General features: G+C 34.2%; 1 protein-coding gene across 1 annotated transcript in view; it reads left to right on the top strand.

The window, feature by feature from the left end:
• LOC145241636 (uncharacterized) overlaps positions 1–18,915 on the top strand; it is a 65,674-nt gene that overhangs the window by 40,189 nt on the left and 6,570 nt on the right. Inside the window, exons 10-14 of the mRNA XM_080104720.1 lie at positions 619–693; positions 2,563–2,686; positions 8,942–9,051; positions 13,468–13,641; positions 18,624–18,705. Of these exons, the coding sequence (XP_079960846.1) occupies positions 619–693; positions 2,563–2,686; positions 8,942–9,051; positions 13,468–13,641; positions 18,624–18,705 (565 nt within the window). The remainder of the gene's footprint in view (positions 1–618; positions 694–2,562; positions 2,687–8,941; positions 9,052–13,467; positions 13,642–18,623; positions 18,706–18,915) is intronic.

Here is an 18,915-nt window from a genome sequence, read left to right as displayed (position 1 = left end):
TTTATACACACACACATATATATGTATATATATATATATATATATATATATATATATATATATATATAATTTGAGGTTGCTATTTTCCAAAGGTAGGGTAACCAGTTAAATATAACGAGGTTCATACAAGTGTGCTCAATACAGAAGTAGAGCAGGTTACATTTGCCTTTACATAAGCAGTATTTTGTTGATACACAGTCATGAGCATGTTTCGGTCTACTAGTATTTACTAACTAGAGACCTCATCAGGCAAAACCCCTTAAAATCTGTCTAACAACCCAAACTTTGTGTAATCCAGGTTTGTAGAAAAATCCATTTGCAAGTAGTCGAGGAGTAAAGATTATTTCGAATCGTTACGCTGGCTAAATTATCCATAAGTGAAAAAAGCTTTAACAATTTGAAATAATTTTAGTCAGACAGAGTATTCGACGAGTGGATTTGGGAATGTTGCGTTTGAACTGAAGTTAACTGCTTTTTTAATTCCCTAAACATTTCTTAAATGTAATTTCTTAAATTTATAAATATTTTCAAATAAATATTAACAATTATTTTACACCCAAAGACTCTAGTGTTTCATGCTTCCGAAATCCAATCAGCATTAATTATATCTTTTCATAGGGTTCAACAATCGACGTTACAGGAAAATCACAAGAACACGCTGCACCTCTACAACTTCGAGTCAGTCTTCCAGAGGTCTGTCTTCTTTTTATATCATCTTTGATCTGATATCTATAATAAACATGACAATAAGAGATATTGTGTGATATTAGCGTTTGATACGTTTACATTGATGATATTTAAATTACATAAATATTTGCATTTTTACGTTTTTCAAATGTTTGCAATGTTACTTATTTTAAATTTCATTTTTTTTCAATGTTTACATAAAATGATGCTGTTTCCATTGAAAGATATTTTCATAAAAATAATCGCTCTATCTCTACAGAAATGTCGTAATTCTTCATTAAATACAGTCATCTTCGTAATTTAACAAAATAAAAATATTAAGTTACTTGCAAAATCTGGTGACAGATGGGGCAACTCATCGGTCAGAGTATAACTGGCGTAATCAAAACAAATCTTGATGGAAAATTCCAGAGTGGATCTGGGTTTAGGAGGATGAACACAGAAGAATAAAAGAAAATTTAAATTTAAACAATACTTAAGCTTAGACAAAAAATATCCTTTCAAAAATAACTCATCAATAACAAATATCGATATTTTTATAATAAACTTTATTTGATATTTTAATCCTGGTATCATTAGTAACAATTTATATTCGAACCATTACCTTATTTGTTTAAATTTTTTCTTCATTCTCGTCATGTCACTCAACTTTGAATATAGACTGAGTACCAATGTTCTCTATACATCTTGATTCTTAGCAAGCTTTTCAGACCGCTTTCAAGTGTTTTATGCATCCGCATTGTTCCTTTTGTCATTTGAAGATTTTAAAAGAAGGCAGATCTTGATGTACCAAAATGGAAGTCGGCAAAGAGTATGACTAATCCATTTCTAAAACAATCATATGATTTCTTTCTTTGTCTATCTCTGCACAATTATTTCCCACAGTTGACTGTTATTAATGTAAATTAACCGGTGAATTGATGGGATTCTCCATGAACAGATCTTCATAAAAGTCTTAACCTTTCCCCTCAGCGGGGATAGTTGCAACACACATCTCTGATCCTTAAAGAAGAACTTGCTTTACCATCGCATTGAAGATCATTACTTTGAGATTTATAGACTAGACCTGAAATTTACCTTTTTTGCTCACTGGTAAATAGCAACTCATGCTTAATCAATTTGAAATTATTATTCTAAATTGAATAATTTAGTCATTAGTCATTCTAAATTGAATAATTTAGTCATCCTTAATTACGTATTTAGGCGTAATTAAGGATGCCTAAATTATTCAATTTAGAATAATGGATAACGTAACGCTGTCCGAGATTAACTATCATGGCATTTTTCTTTTCTATTTCGCTGGCAAATGGTTCATTATAATAAAAAGACAGAAAATAATGAATAAATAAAAAAGGAAATAAAATCTGATTGCTTCATTAACTTATTTTCAGTAATAATGAAAAAATCAGCACCTTTGCATTAATTTAGTCACTGGTGAAGCCAAGGAAAATGAATATTACAGTATTTGTATGATAATTATGTCAGAGTTACATTGAATCTGATAATGAAAGATTTATCAATATGTCTTTGTAGATTGTAATGGTTATGCAAGATACACACATACCCACATGCACACAAATGCATTCATATAATATATAACGGCCAGTACTGAAAAAGCGATTAGTTTAGCAAGTTGTTAATTTTGTTATTTAGGTAATTGTTTAGAAAATATGTGAATTTGTTAAGGTGACACAGTTATATAAACTATACATTGTTCGGTAAAATGAAGGATCCTTCTTGTTGCTGTTGCCCTAAACTGGATAAAAATTATAAACATTTAACAAAACTCGTAAACGTCGATGATTTTTACCAAAATTTATGTGACGTTTATTTATTTATTGCAATTTATGCTTATTTTTTACTTTCTTTTCGAAGGAACAAATGGATTATGATTTTAATATCTACGCTTACACAAAGGAGCAACCGGATCTTTCAGGCTACGACGTCTCCGCCTGTTACTTATTTCACAAGCGCGAAAAGATTGGCATGACCCTTCCTTGTGAGTTGCTTTAGGATAATTTTTTCGTCTTGAAAACGTCATTTTTGTTTATTTGCTGGTTTGTTTGTTATGCGGACTCCACCACTCTGCCTTTCTCTCCCTTTCACACACACACACACACACGCGCGCGCGCGCACGCACACACACACACACACATATGTATATATTAATGAATATGTATGCATATATATGAATATATACGTATATATATGTGTATATATGTATATATATATATGCATTTGTGTGTGTAAATATGTGTGGATATTTGTATATATACTTGCCATTTTTTCAAAAACCGCAAATTTAAGCTAAATTGAATGTAACAGTTTGAACAACATTTACCTCATTTGATTTGCCTTTTATTCCTCTATAATTTTACCTGTTCATATTTGAGTTTTAATTGAATATCATAGTGTTTACGTCAATTTAAAAAAAAAAATTCAAATCCAAAAAGCAAAAAGAACTTCGCAACAACAAATGAGCTTAAAACCACGTTTTAAGCAACAAAGCATCTCTAATCATAATTGTTGTTGTTCCAGGTTATACAACGTAAAATTTAGTCCATATGCCTCGACTTTCTCTTATTGATCGTCAGAAGCTCATTAATTTCCATCTTTCTGGTTTATCCAATCGAGAAATCTGCCACAGATTGAAATATGATGAGAAAACTATATGAATGACTGCGAAAAAGCACAAAAACGCTTTTTTCGCGTGCGATTCATCTTTTCCATTTGACGGGCCAATATTCGGACATTCTGTTCGAGTGTGAAAAGACATTCATCTTCATAGTCGGTTTGTTTATGCGAATGAGTTGGGCTTCTATGATTGGGAGGCGCAGGTTACTATATGAAACAGATAGAATGGCGATATTTTTTTTATTAATATGTTTCTAAATTCATTTGGGGGTATCATGTGCTATTAGGTGTTAGTAGATGGAGTTGTTAGGGGGAGAGAGGTGACACGTAGGCCGGCAAGAAATATTGATTCTAGTCATGCCGATGTAAAACTGTTTTAGCAGGCCAATGTTCGAACGTTTGTTATCAAGTGTACTATAGAGGGAATGTATTCTCCTATAAGACATTTGATAACATAAACGTTCGAACATTGGCCCGCTAAATAGAAAAGATGGATCGCAAGAGAAGAAAACAGAAATTATTAATTATTACTGCTGTTCAATGAAACATGCTTATATATATATATATATATATATATATATATAAGCATGTTTTATAAATTATATATATATATATATATATATATATATATAAGCATGTTTTATAAATTACTAACTAGCTCTACCTACGTATTGAGCACTTTTGAAGTAAATACTTAAAGTTTACGCATAAATCTATACCTTCGTATATTAAATTTATGCGAATAAATGAAGTAGGTATATATATATATATATATATATATATATATATATATATATATATATATATATTCTTTTTTGATGAAATTAGATCTGGAGTCTAAAGAGCTGACTTTATTTTAATGTATTAGTAAATGTATTAAAAGAAAAAAGTGCTCATTGTACTTTAGATATGTAATAAGTTCGATAGGTATAAATATCCTAGAGCTATTTTAATATTGAGTAAAACGATTCATAAATTTGAATTAAAAATCAGTTTCAAAAGGAAAACAAACAAAATCCAATAGATTGTATGATCGTTTCAGAAACCATGTTCATTTTATTTAAATTGACTATGAATATTAACAAAACTTTTGCCCTTCAATAATAAAATCTCATCAGTAAAAAAAAAAAAATAGGGGGCGGGAACAGTTAAAGACACCAAAATAAAACTAGCATTTTAGTCGTGTGTAAGGCAGATATTCCTTTTATCTCCATTATAAAATCTGTTTCAATTTGAGTAAGTCTATCCTATATTTTGTCTTTAACTGTTCCCACCCCTATTTTTTTGCTGATTAGAGGACTTTGTTATTAAAGGATAACATTTTTGTCAATTTATTGTCGATTTAAATAAAATGAATATTGTTTCTGAAACGATCGTACAATCTAATGGATTTTGTTTGTTTTCCTTTTAAAACTTATTTTTAATTCAAAATTATGAATCGTTTTACTCAATATATATATATATATTCGAGTGGCCTCTTGGCCTTGATAAGTGGTGATGCCTATGTAAATATATATATATATATATATATATATATATATATATATATATATATATATATATATATATATATATATATATATATGAAAACAATAGGAGTTGGGAATGAAGTCACAAAACTATACTTTGGTGGATATAGATTGATTCATTTATTCAATAAGGGAATACAACCGATTAGTTGGGGGATAGAAGAGACTCTTTATGCCAAGGCATTTTGAAGCCTAATGCTTCTCATTAGAAGAGTAGAGAAGATTTTAAACTCCTCGGCCTAACGTTTACAGGGAATATGAACTGGAATAGATACATTGAGAGCATTGCCAAGGCTGCTGCAAGGAAGGTTGGCTCCCTCTACCGTGCTAGAAAACTACTTACGCCTGACAGTATCCTATACCTCTATAAGGCAACCATTCGCCCATGTATGGAGTACTGTTGTCACATCTGGGCTGGTGCATCTGCTGCTTGTCTCTCGCTCCTGGACAGGGTTAAAAAAAGAGTCGCCAACCTGATAGGTCCTGAACTGTCATCTAGGCTTCAACCTCTGTCCCATTGACGAGATGTTGCATCCCTCTGCCTGTTCTACAAATACTTTAATGGTGAATGCTCTGACGAACTGCAAACACTTGTACCTCCCCGACGTTACTACCCCCGACAAACCCGACAAGCTACTAAGTCTCATCCCTTTACAGTAGAGATCCCTAGGTGCAAGAAAGCCTTTTACTCCAATAGTTTCTTCCCCAGAACTGCGGGTCTTTGGAACTCCCTTCCGGGATTCTGCTTTCCCAACTGCACTGATATGCAGAAGGTCAAGTGTAATGTTAACAAACATCTTTCTACTCTTCTCCCTTCATAATGACCCCGCTAATTAATTCCCTAATAGTAGCCCCTTGCTTTAAAGTGGCACTGTGCCTTGTTTGGGGTGAAAATTGAATAATAAAAAAAAAAAGATGCTAGGTAACATAGTGGGGATGCGGCGTTTAGTGTTGGATTCAATAGGAACGAAATACATCAAAACAAATTAAAATTATAGATAATGTTGGGGGTCGAATTCTAAATAAAGGAGGAGCATATTATATATAGTGTAGTGCAGAAAGGTGTATAGAGTCTTTATCATAGTCTTAAGTGTATGTAGTATATGTTATTGTTGGGTTATATATAGGTTATTGTTGGGGCTTAACTGTGTTAAAAATGTGTGGTGATTCTATTTTATTGTAAGATGTATATTATCTATGGAAGGGCATTTTTTTTTACAGATGTAAGCGAGATGACAACAGCACTATGAATTGGTGTATACTTTTGGGAGGGATATTATGGTGGTGATTTAAGGCGAAAGGGGTGTGTCTGGGTGGATAGTTATAAGGCTATAATACTGGATTTCAAAGTATACTATATGCTAGGTAATATGTGACAATATTTCTATGTTTTCTTTTTTATAAGGCAAAGGTAGAGAGATAGGATAGCAACTTCTTTGGAGGTGTCTAACAGGACAAAAATAGATTTTTGCATATGGATGATTGGTGTGGTGGAGTAATAGGGGGAATTGTACTATTAACCATAATAATATTAATAATAACAACAGTAATAACGACGATGGTAATGAGAATAAAAATGATGATGATAGTAACGATAAGAATAGCAATGGCAACGATAATAAAATAATAATAATAATAATAATAATAATAATAATATCATTATTAATAATAATACTAATAATAATAGTAATAACAAGAACTTGAGTAAAATTAAGGTGTACAGATAAAGGCAAGGTCAAAGACACATGAAATATATTTAAGGGATAGAGGGTGATGGGTGAAGGAAAAAAAAGAAAGAGGCGATAAAAAATAAAAAATATATATAAAATAAGATAAAAGATTAAAAAAAATCTTAGTTTCGTTAAAAGGGGGCAGAGTTGGACACCTAAATGATGTATAAGCGATTAGAGTAGTACATATGCACACATACATATACACACCCATATATATATATATATATATATATATATATATATATATATATATATATATATATATATATATATATATATATATATACACTTGTGCCCGATATTATTCATACCCCCCCTTGAAAATTGAGTTTATTAGGTGTAACTTTGTAAGAATTTATTGTTTACGTCCATATTGATACATATTCTTAATAAACCTCTTCTGATCATTTTCGTCATTTTAAAATCTCGGGATACTTGTAATAAAAGAAATATACAGCTATTTATAAAATCTGCAATGTTCAAAAATAATCATACCCCCTTATTTTTTCAGTATTAATCGAGTTTCTGACTGTTTGTTTCCTGTTTGATTCTTATTTTGAATGCTTTTATACAACCTTTGATTAATTTCATTGCGTTTTTTGCATTTTTTCAGAAATTAAAATGATATCAACTGAAAACCAATAAAAGAATAAAAATTATTAGAATGGGGAAGAAAAAAGAGCTTAGTAATGATCTTAGGACTAAAATTGTGAATTCACATAAGGATGGTTTAGGTTACAAGTCAATTTCCAAGAAATTTGAGGTCCCTACAGCAACAGTACAGAGCATCATCAAAAAATTCCAGAGCCACCACACAACAAACAACTTGATTGGTAGAGGAAGGAAAAGGAAACTGTCTGCTAGAGCTACCCGGAATATTGTAAGAAGTGTTAATGCAAATCCAACCACCACTACTAAGGACATTTTAGAAAATCTGGAGTCTTCTGGCATAAAAATATCAAGGCAAACATTGCAAAGGACTCTGCATGAAAATGGTCTGAAAGGAAGAAGACCAAGAAGAACTCCATTGCACACCGGAAAACACCTTGCAGCACGTCTAAAGTTTGCTAGGACCCATGTGAATTCTTCAGAGTCCGTTTTCTCAAGTATTTTGTGGACTGACGCAACAAAAATTGAATTGTTTGGCCATATGGATGCTTCTTACGTTTGGAGGAAGAAAGGAGAAGCTTACAACCCAAAGAACACCATGCCCACGGTGAAACATGGTGGTGGTAGCCTAATGTTTTGGGGCTCCTTTTCGGCTAGTGGTCCAGGTAGTTTGGTCAAGATAGATGGAACCATGAAGAAGGAGCAATATTTGGAGATACTCCAGAAAAACATTAGACAGGATGCGGAGAAGCTCCATTTAGGACCAAACTGGGTCCTTCAACAGGATAATAATCCAAAACATACTGCCAAAATAGTCAAGAAATGGTTTGAGGATAATCAAATTAATGTTTTGGAATGGCCTAGCCAGAGTCTCGACCTGAACCCTATCGAAAACCTCTGGCACATATTGAAAACTGAGGTTAAAAAGCGGAAACCTAGAAATTTGAGGGATTTGGAGAACTACTGCATTGAAGAATGGTCAAAAATCAGTGTTGATGCTTGTAAAAACCTTGTTGATAAATATCCAAAACGGTTACAGGCAGTTATTAAGAATAAAGGGCATGCTATTGACTATTAGTAAGAGAGGTATGAATAATTTTGAACTAGTGCCATTATTGTTTTTCTTTGTATAATGTTTCAAACTTGCATAATTTATTTATTTGTTGAGTTTAAATTAAATGCTTATGCTTGATTTATTGTTTGAAATCCCTTTAATATTGTCTACCTTCTGGTTTGAGCAATATTCTTATAGAAATCTCAAAGATCCGAGGGGTATGAATAATATCGGGCACAAGTGTATATATACTCACGCATACACATATACAATGAGATTAGCCGGCAGAAGCAAAAAGTTCTGAAAGTAGTATCCTGGGTTTTTTTAATATTTCTTTACATGAGAGTCTGCAATAAAGTCACGAGAATACCCGACTGCAAAGGCCAGCTTTCTATGTTATAAATTATAACGCTCTCTATATATTATAATATATATATATATATAATATAATTATATAATTATAATATAATTATAATATAATTGTAATATAATTATAAATGCCCTAATGTATATATATATATATATATATATATATATATATATATATATATATATATATATATATATATATATATATATATATATATGAAGGGGTCTCACACATTTACATATTTACATATTCATACATGTATATAAATATATATTTTTCCAATGTTTTCCAATTTAAGAGGCATTGTTTGTCTTTTCCTCTACAGTGATGTACGAGTTCTTTATCAACAGCAACGTGAAAATGTTCAAATTCTTCATCATCACTGCTATTGCTACGACGACTGGTATTTCTCCGCTGAGAATTCAAAACATAGATGTAAGTTATATTGTAATTTGCTTTCTCATCATGTAGCCATACTGGTTAAAAACTCGTCTGGATTACAGGAAAACATTTATCTAACCGCCTACTACTCGGTACGTCTTGTTTATTTTGTTCGTCCTCCCCCATCCAAGGAGACGAGTGGGTACACAGAACATAATTCACTAAAATGGATTCAAAGTTTAATGGATTCTGAATGTCAACCATTTCATCGCGAGATTGACTTTTATTTTACTGGTTGGGAGATTCATTCTGACGCGTAGTCACAGTGGACAATGCTAAATCCATGTTTTAATGAGACACAAGACTAATTGAATTTGGGGGCGCCTCTCATTACGGACTCCTTTACCATTACACATAGGCTGGTATTGGTTTTATAAATATATATTTAGATAAAACTTTTTTCTCTCTGCGCTTTGTTTCCTTGGCGATAGGAACATGCAAAAATTTCAATGTAATATAAATAAACATCTCCACTTAGGATACCTCTGTAAGTATGGCCACTAATTTAAAGCGTCTTCTTTCGTTTCAGTTGCACATATAATATGAAAGTATTTGCTTTAAAAGAAATAGGTGATTTATTGACAAAGCAATGTTCAAGTTGTAGTAATGTATAATTGGTTTTTGCTCAGCTTTAAATGGCGAAAGTCTGAAAAGCGAACAAGCATACTCTTACATAGTTTGCCTTCATCGCTATAACAGCGAGTGAGGCTTCTAATTGTTTTGGTTTTTTCCTCTTTCTCCTCTTGCCGTGAGTGACGACATATTAACCCACTAAGCAAACTTTCTTTCTTTCGACGACAACAACGTTGCTCGGCACAGGACGGTGCATTCGGAGTGACTGGGTGCGTACAGCGTTTTCTACCTTTTTTAATAAAACGACGTCGAGCCTTGCATTGTGTGTGTGTATGTGTGTGACGTGACCGTCCTAGAGGGCTATTTGGTTCCCCACGGAGGAAGGTCAAAACTCCCGAAATGCTGGAGAAGCCGGGCAGATATGATTCTTTTTATTCTTTAATTATCGTTGGTGTGCACGGCGACGGCAAAAGACCTTGCTGAGAGAAAGATGGAATTGTGGTTTTCATTGTTATGAAAATCGTTGACAATATCGTTTTTTTGTAAATTGTACTCCGAAAATGGAATGACTCAGTATTCGAGTCTAAGGATGTTTATAGTTTTAGTACAATGCTCGCGGGAGTGACCTTTTTGAGGCATGGGAGCGCTTACAGAATCGCAGGTGCACACGGGAAGATAGAGCCTCCCCCTAGGTGTGACGTAAGTGGATGCGATTGGTCCAGGAAGCGGCCCCGGTTTCACCCCTTACCTGAGTATATGAACGATTCCCAGCGTCGGAAACGCCGGATTGAGCTGAATTTTGGAGCAAAGTCGACACAGTCGAAGAGTCTCCACACCTTTCTCTCTTCCCGCATCATTTCACTGCAATATCGAGAGAAATTAACCTATTTTGACTCAGCGGAGTCTGTCAAAATCAACATTGAACTACGGACAATTGTATATAACAATATATTTGTATATCTTATTTTGAATTTAATCAGTAGAATGGAGAACTGAGTTTCTTTCTTTCGTGGGCATGATATTGCTTTCCTTCTAGCCGACAGATCAACGAAGCCGTGACATATCAACCCGATCGTGAAAAAAGGACCAACCAAATCGATTGACGGGTCGTACCACACTGAGATACCTTGCTGACCTACGAAGTACGGGTCACATGTGCGCGTGTGTGTGTATGTGTGTGTAACTGTTGCAATATTTTTTATATAAGTAAGAGAGTATGATCACCGAAAATTGATAGGTTCTACTTATAGACACTGGCGATAGGAACTGACGAATCAAATGGAGCTATGTTCTGCTCGCAACCAATCAGAAACCAGAATTGCTTCATAAAAATATTTAATTTTTAGCATTCTATCACATAATTCTTTCGTGTCAACATGAGAAAGATCTTCAAAATTATAAATTCCAGAACCTGTACAGAACAACTACGCGCTAAAAATCCTTCATCTCCAGGACTTATACAGAATAGATACCCGTCTGAAACTCTTTTTAAATTAAACTGGCTTTCAACTAAAGAGTAACGGTACGGTCAAATGCATTCCATAACCACTAGAACTTTCTTGTAACCATCGGTCGCAGTTTTACGACCTTTACCATCAGTTACAACTTGTACCAATGACGATTAGGTCAGCTAGTATGAGGGTTTACAAGGGTCACATTGAGTGCATTTCATGATAATCCAAATCTGTAGAACAGAATCATTCCCACGGTTGAATCAATGGTGGCTGAGATGTTGAGGTTGAAACAAAACGAAAGGTCAGATCAATTAAACAAAATAGAGATATGACGTCACGTTTTTCGAGCTGCGAGAAAACAATGTTTTCACATTAGTTCGTCTGTGGAATCAAGTACGAGACACACCGCCAATAATAATGTAGAAAACTTTGATAATCGCTAGGTGCGAAATGTAACCCCGATATCTCTGTCCGCATTATCACACATTTCAGTTAAGTTAAGGAGTTAACTAAATAATTAGCTAAGAGAAACTTAGTCTCTCTCATGTCTCTCGGTGTGAGTAAATTCTTTCCAAAATAAAACCTTTAAGAAATTCGGACGTCTCCTTATGTCTTTTCTCCATGAGAAGATGCTTTATTTGTATAGCAAACACTAAATAAAATAACGATGACGAAGAGAAGTGACAGTGTCAGACAAGGGCGAGAAAAGACCGACAGATATATAAAGAACTTTTGCTATTGAAAACAGGAATGTGTAACAGAGCGTGGATGAGTGCGTGTGAAACTAGCAGCAGCAGCAGCAGCCGCCGTGTGAACATTATGCAAATTAGCAAGTGTGCGCGGGCTTGCGTCAGAATCAAAAGAGAAAAATGCAGTACATAGTCGAGGAGAGAAGTAAAGTCCGTACCGGAGAAGATGGATGTAAAAAGTCGAAGGCGAGAAATGGTTGGCTAATACCAGCATGAGATCGGAGAAGAAAGTGTACGTCGGGCGAGATAGACGTGTGGCCCTGTGATGTTGGCGAGAGTTTTAAATCTGGTGTCGAGGCGGCGTTTTGTTAATCTCATGGCAGACGAAATGAACAGTTAGAAAAAATAAGAAGCAGGCACTGTTTGGAAAGTATTGGTAATAAATACCTTTTTGTTAAAACAGAAAAAACACCCAAGTCCGATTTATATTTGTTTGTTCCTAAAATGGTAAGCACGTTACAAATATTCGTTTCTTATAAAGAGAAATTGACGATAAAAGATGTTTTTTACCGGATTATAATTCAGCCAGCATAGAACAAAAATATTGGTCGTCTTTTTTTATTTTCACCCCAATCATGGCACAGTGCCACTTTGAAGTAGGGGGGTACTTATAAGTCGCAGGAATATTATGAAGGGAGATGAGCAGCAAGATATCTTTTCACATTACACTTGAACTTCTGCATGTCTATACAGTTGGGAGAGCAGAATCCCGGAAAGGAGTTCCAAAGTCTAGCAGTTCTGGGGAAGAAACTATTGGAGTAGAAGGCTTTCTTACACCTAGGGATCTCTACAGTGAAGGGTGGGATTTAACTACTTGACAGGTTTGTCGGCGGTATTTACGTCGAGGGGACACAAGTGCATTCACCATCAGCGCATTCACCATTAAAATACTGGCAGAACAGGAATAGGGATGCAACATTTCGTCGATGGGACAGAGGCTGAAGCCTAAATGACAGTTCAGGTTGGCAACCCGCTTTTGAACCCTGTCCAGGGGTGAGAAACTAGTAACAGATATATCAGCCCAAATGTGAGAACAGTACTCCATACATGGGCGAATGGTGGTCTTATAGAGGTACAGGATACTTTCAGGTGTGAGTAGCTTTTTAGCACGATGGCGAGAGCCCACCTTCTTCGAAGCAGCCTTGGCAATGCTTTCAATGTATCTGTTCCAACTCATGTTCCATGTGAACGTTAGGTCGATGAGTTTAAAAGAAGTACTTTCAGGTAATATGTTTTTGACCATATTATTTTAATATTGGTGGTAGTGAAGGTTTCTTGCAATTATTGAAGGAAACAAGCCTAGTCTTGGCAGCATTGAATGTTACCATCCATTTTTGTCCCCATTCCGCTACAGACTGGAGGTCATCCTCTAGTGTTTCTGTCATTTCGTTAGATATGTGTTCTTTTGTTTTCTTCTCGTGCCTGTTATAGAGTGTGGTGTCATCAGCAAATATGCCCATCTCAGAGACAATTTTACCAGAGAGGTCATTTATGAATATTAGGAATAATAAAGGTCCAAGGATAGACCCCCAGGTACTCCAGGTTTTATATTTAGATGTACGACCGTCGGGGACAACCTGGATTTTTCTTTTATCTAAGAAGGATTTAATTACGTTATATTTTGTATGTTTTAGATCAACATGGGTTACAAAATGATCTTCATCACATTTGAACTGGTCGACGTGGCTCCGATTGTTGGTGACGTGGCAAAACCCATGAAGGAAGTCTCACTGGATACGGCGGTGAAGACAATATTAGACAAACTCAATACAAATACATTTCAGATTGAAGTTTTTAACGGAGCTCAGGTATGAAAAATTCATTTTTTACATATATTTTCCAACCTCTTAATAAATATAATTATTTGGAATTAACGTTCTTGTTTATTTTTTTGTGTGCATCTACCCCCCCCCCACTTTTTACACATATATCAGTTTTATCAATTTATTCATCTATCTTCTTACTCTCTAGCTGTCGATATACGAGCCGATAGCTAGTAATACATGCATCTATCTATATATATAATTCTAGATTAAATATATTTAAAGATTGAAAACCAATAAATTTAACGAGGTTATTAATAGTATTTAATAAAAAAGCAAGATACACTTAGTTATTTTCAGATAAACATTATCATATCTGTATAGTGACCATGTAAAATGTTTATCTGAATATAAAAAAAGTACTATATATATTTAAATATGAAACTTATTCAAGTATTATATATATATATATATATATATATATATATATATATATATATATATATATATATATATATATACTAGCAAAAGTACCGGTCGTTGACTGGGTTCAAAAACAGCCTACAGAAAATGGACTCTGATTTATTAAAGTATGATAAGTTATGAAAAGGAAGGGTTGTAAAGAGATAGCTCCGAATTTGAGGGTATCAAAACCAAAGCAAAATATGATGAAAGCAAAAATAAAATAGATAAACCCCATAATTTATTATACCATACCTGTTCACACTGAAACACTTATCACAATATTCTGTAGATCTATATTAAAAAACCTTGTTAAACTTTGTGACATATTACCATTTTATGGAGGTCAAGCGCGAACGAACACTCCATAATTTTATTATACCATATTTCTTCAAACCGAAACATAATTATCAAAGTATACTTACGCAGATAGATATGAAAAGTCTTTATTAAAGTTTGTGTCTATTCCTATTCTATGGAGGCCAGGCACGAACGCAGACCCCACAATTTTATTATACCATCCCTATTTAAGTTAAAGCATACTTATCAAAGTATTCTTATGTACATCTATATCAAAAACACTTGTAAACGTTTTTTTTATTTTTAAATTTTTTATTTCCATACTTTGCGGACCAGGCACGAACACAGACCCCACAATATTAATGAACTACCGTTCTGCCAGATCAAACATACCTATTCCTGTGTCTCGATGCGTTTTTGTTACGCAGAAGGAGGGTAGAAGACACCTGAAAAAGGCGATTTCTTTTATTGTTCAATTCATGCGGCACCCATTTATCTAACTTTTTTGACTTCCCTATTTGCTTTAAATGGCGAACGACTGTTGAGTGGTCGACCTCGTGTTCAATAGCAATTTCTCGTGTGGTTTTGCGAGGATCGGCTTCAATTAAGGCTTTCAAATGTTTGTTGTCAACCGCAGTCGGCCGGCCGCGACTGTCTTCATCTTCGAGGCTTTCGTCATCATTGTGAAATTTCTTGAACCACGGTTGTGTAACACGTTCGTTAGTGGTTCCCGTGCCAAACGTATCATTGATATCACGAACTGTCGTGGCAGCTTTTCGGCCTAGTTTGAACTGGAACAAAAAAATAGTGCGGAATTGAATTTTGTCAATGCTGTCGAAAAGCCTGCAAAAAAAAAATGAATGCAGATATTGGGGACGGTAACGATAACACGATTCGATAGAGTGAAAAACGTGTTTCAAGATGATATATAACATGGCTATATATACCAATGAACTAATTCAGAAATCATATATAAAAGTCACATATATGAGAAAACGATATTGTTTTTGCGACAACCTAATATAATACTTGAATAGGTTACCTGTTTACATATTAATGGTTCCAGGCCTTGAGTGATTGTCGGGTTGAATACAGTTTAAATCACGATCTCGTAGCTTCTTTATGTATTTCCAGTATACAAAAACCTGCAGATTAAATAATTCTTTAGTCCTTCTGACGATCGCTCATAATTTGATAGCATTGGTAAAAACTTAATTAAGTACAAAATATATTCAAATATTCATTCAACGCGACAGGCTTTGGACATACATATGTACGTGCAAATCCGAAACTTTCAATCAGTTTTAACAATCGATACTTACATCTAAGTTGAACATCATTTGGAAGGACAAGGCAATAAAGATCAGCTCAAACATAAGACTCATGCATTCCCTTGTCCACTCAGTTTTCCTATATACTTGTGAAACCCTTACAGCAGAATTAAAGAAGAGGATTCAGACCTCAGAAATGAGATGCTTCAGAAGACTGCTTGCCATCTCTTACAAAGACCACATAACTAATGAGGAAGTCAGAAACAGAATAAGACAAGCCATTGGTCCTTATGAAAATATTACCACAATCAGGAGGCGCAAACTAAAATGGTTCGGCCACTTTGCAAGAGGAGAGTGGCTTACGGGGACAGTGCTCCCTCCAGGGAACTGTCAGAGGAGATAGAAAGAGAGGAAGACATAAGAAGAGATGGGAAAACAACATCACAGAATTGACAGGATTGAAGTTGAGCGAGACGGATAAACGTGCAGAGGACAGGGAAAGATTGTTGAGGACTGGTTGACAGGCTATCTGTAGCGCCCCAAACGGCAACCGCTACAGGACGTGAAGGTGAAGGTGAACATGCATCTATCAGTGTAATCGACCTGCTAGAAATTTAAAAAATCAACTAAAATACAGAAATCTGCTAGTGTTTCATTGCTTAGGCTCAATCTTGGAATTCATTGGACATGCAGAAACAAACGTCAGTATGTTTTATTTTATTGTTGGTTGAAATGTTTCGGCGACCCAATCACCTTCGTCAGTTAAAAATGAAATTATTGTCGGAGAAAGCTATTTTCTGTTTAGGCTGCATACAAATAAGTTGTCTTCAAATAATATTATTGGAGAGAACAATAAACAATATTTTTTAAAATGGTTGCACAGGAAGGAAACCGACATCTTGCTGCCCAAACCCCAACATAGTGCCCCAGTAGTTGCTGCCCCTGATAGTAGCCCCCTACACCAAAGTGGCAATGTGCCTTGTTTGGGGTGAAAATGTAAAAAAAAAAAAAAAAAAGAAAAACGAGTAACTTCGTTTTATTCAATAATCAAGAATAAAGGAAGAATAGTGTTTTACCGATAAAAAAACTTCCGTTCAAACGGTTGAAATAATTATAATATTAAAATATTTTTAATACTAAACCTTTTTAGTCCATTAAATACTAGCAAAAGTTATAGCCCGTTGCCTTAGAATGAATGCTTTATATCAAATTGATGGTTTAATATGTTTAAAGTTATGCTCATTTTTTAATTAAATAATAATCCTTATTAATCCATGAACAAAGCTTCTTTCTTAGAACTGCACGCCTGTGGAACTCTGTTCCATCTGCCTGCTTCCCTCCGGACTACAACTTGGATGTCTTCAAGTCCAATGTTAACAAATTCCTAATGAACCGCCCCCTTAATTAAACACTTCATCAAATCTCCACACTAACGTAATGTACTTGCAATAACCCCTATCCCTGAGTGGCTTCCGGGCCTTGATAACTGGTGATCACTGTGTAAAAAAAAAATATTAATCCTATTAATCCTCATTAATCTCTATCTATACATCGAATAGATACCATAATACTTACTTCCCTGCACCTTATCATAACAAAGGTCCATACAAAATTTCAGCCAGAGAACTATAATATAAATGATTTAACAATTTTCTTTTCAAAATGGCTTCATTTCTTAATTATTATTCAAGTTATCAAACTAAACAACAACAACAACAACAACAACAATAATAATAATAATAATAATAATAATAATAATAATAATAATAATGTTCCCAACGAGAAGTCAATGTTAAACGGCTGTTATAACGCAAATTCATTTGCAAATGTTATCGAAATAGTTGAAGAGTACTAAAAATATGGGGAGTCTTGTTGTCATTTAGACTTCAGGGAACACCATAGCTTGTTGACAACGATAAATCTTTGATAATAGCATGTGTGAACACCCACAGGAGAAAAAAGAAGAATCTCAAATACAACGCCAGTAGCAAATGTTAGACTCCCTGCATTCCATACATCTCTAAGTCACGAATAAAATTTTCGAACATATTTCACAAGATGCAATCCATTTCTAAATTGTAAGTTTTCCCCCCACACACATGCACTGTCGAATTGGTTTCTTTCATTTCTTATCTTAACGATCATTATTTAAATGATTAACTAATGTTCATCAAAATTACAACATGTTAATATTTATCTACATTAATAAACGTGCGATGTAGCCGGTGGGTGTATAACATATATACGTGTGTCCTATATTTTTACATGTTTGGATTCATGCATTATCTAGTCGTATAAAATGTTCTTCTATTGTCGTATGTGTGTGAAATTTTCATAGTTCCGCATTTATATAAAATGTTCGTTGCGTGTGCGACCGCGTCTTCACAAATACTCGTAGTTAAGAAATGCGACAAATAAACTTTTACAGACAGCTATTTTCAACTAAATGATAATAATGTTTGCTTATCTCAGGCCAAAGGAATCACATACCTTATTATTTATACAAACCTCGAAAAGAACGCCATAACAACGAGTTATATTTTACATCGGTTTTATTCGTCTTATGGATTCCTTGTCACGCTGAATCTCTTTCTACATATTCACTCTTTATCCCGTCCGTTTCTAACAGAGTAATCTTAGGTCTGTTCGCTAACACGTTTCTCACCAACTCATTAGTTTGATCTCTGTTAACTAACTATTACGCCATCACAACATCAACCACGTGTTCAAGGGATCTCTCACATAAGCTTAAAATTCTTTACTTCGCACTAAATTCCAAATCTACTCCGAAAATTCCCAAATCTACTTTGTTTATTTAATTTCTGCTTAAGTACCTGATTAAACATCCCAAGTTGTAAATAGACATTTTCCTAAATCTAATTGTTTTATTTTTCTAATAATAATAATCAATAGGTTACGATGCTATCTAGTGAACCGTCGTTGATAAAACAGGAATTTTTATCTTAATTTCTTGGATTAAATTTCTCTTTTCAGGTTACAATTTTGAAGCCGAAACCTTTCAATCTTGACATCGTCAAATACAAAAACGCTTCACCGGTAACCTCTTACACTGGTGGTGAGTACTGATGCATTTCTTTTTCATTTCGCCAAAGGGAGATTACTATGTCTATCCCTGTCTGTTTTTAGGGGGGCACAATTCTACTAGAAATCTACTATTCGGGTATTCATTAAATATTTAAACATTATTATTTTATTGTTTGTCTTTTAGGTTAATTTTGATATCACCTTTTTCTACTATTATAAATTACAGCATTTTCTACAATTG

This window comes from Euprymna scolopes, chromosome 2 (assembly GCF_053919585.1).
Source record: "Euprymna scolopes isolate OS-2025 chromosome 2, ASM5391958v1, whole genome shotgun sequence".
Classification (NCBI taxonomy): Eukaryota; Metazoa; Mollusca; class Cephalopoda; order Sepiida; family Sepiolidae; genus Euprymna; species Euprymna scolopes.
Note: the sequence above shows the minus strand (reverse complement) of the source record. Positions and strands in the feature narration are given on the sequence as shown.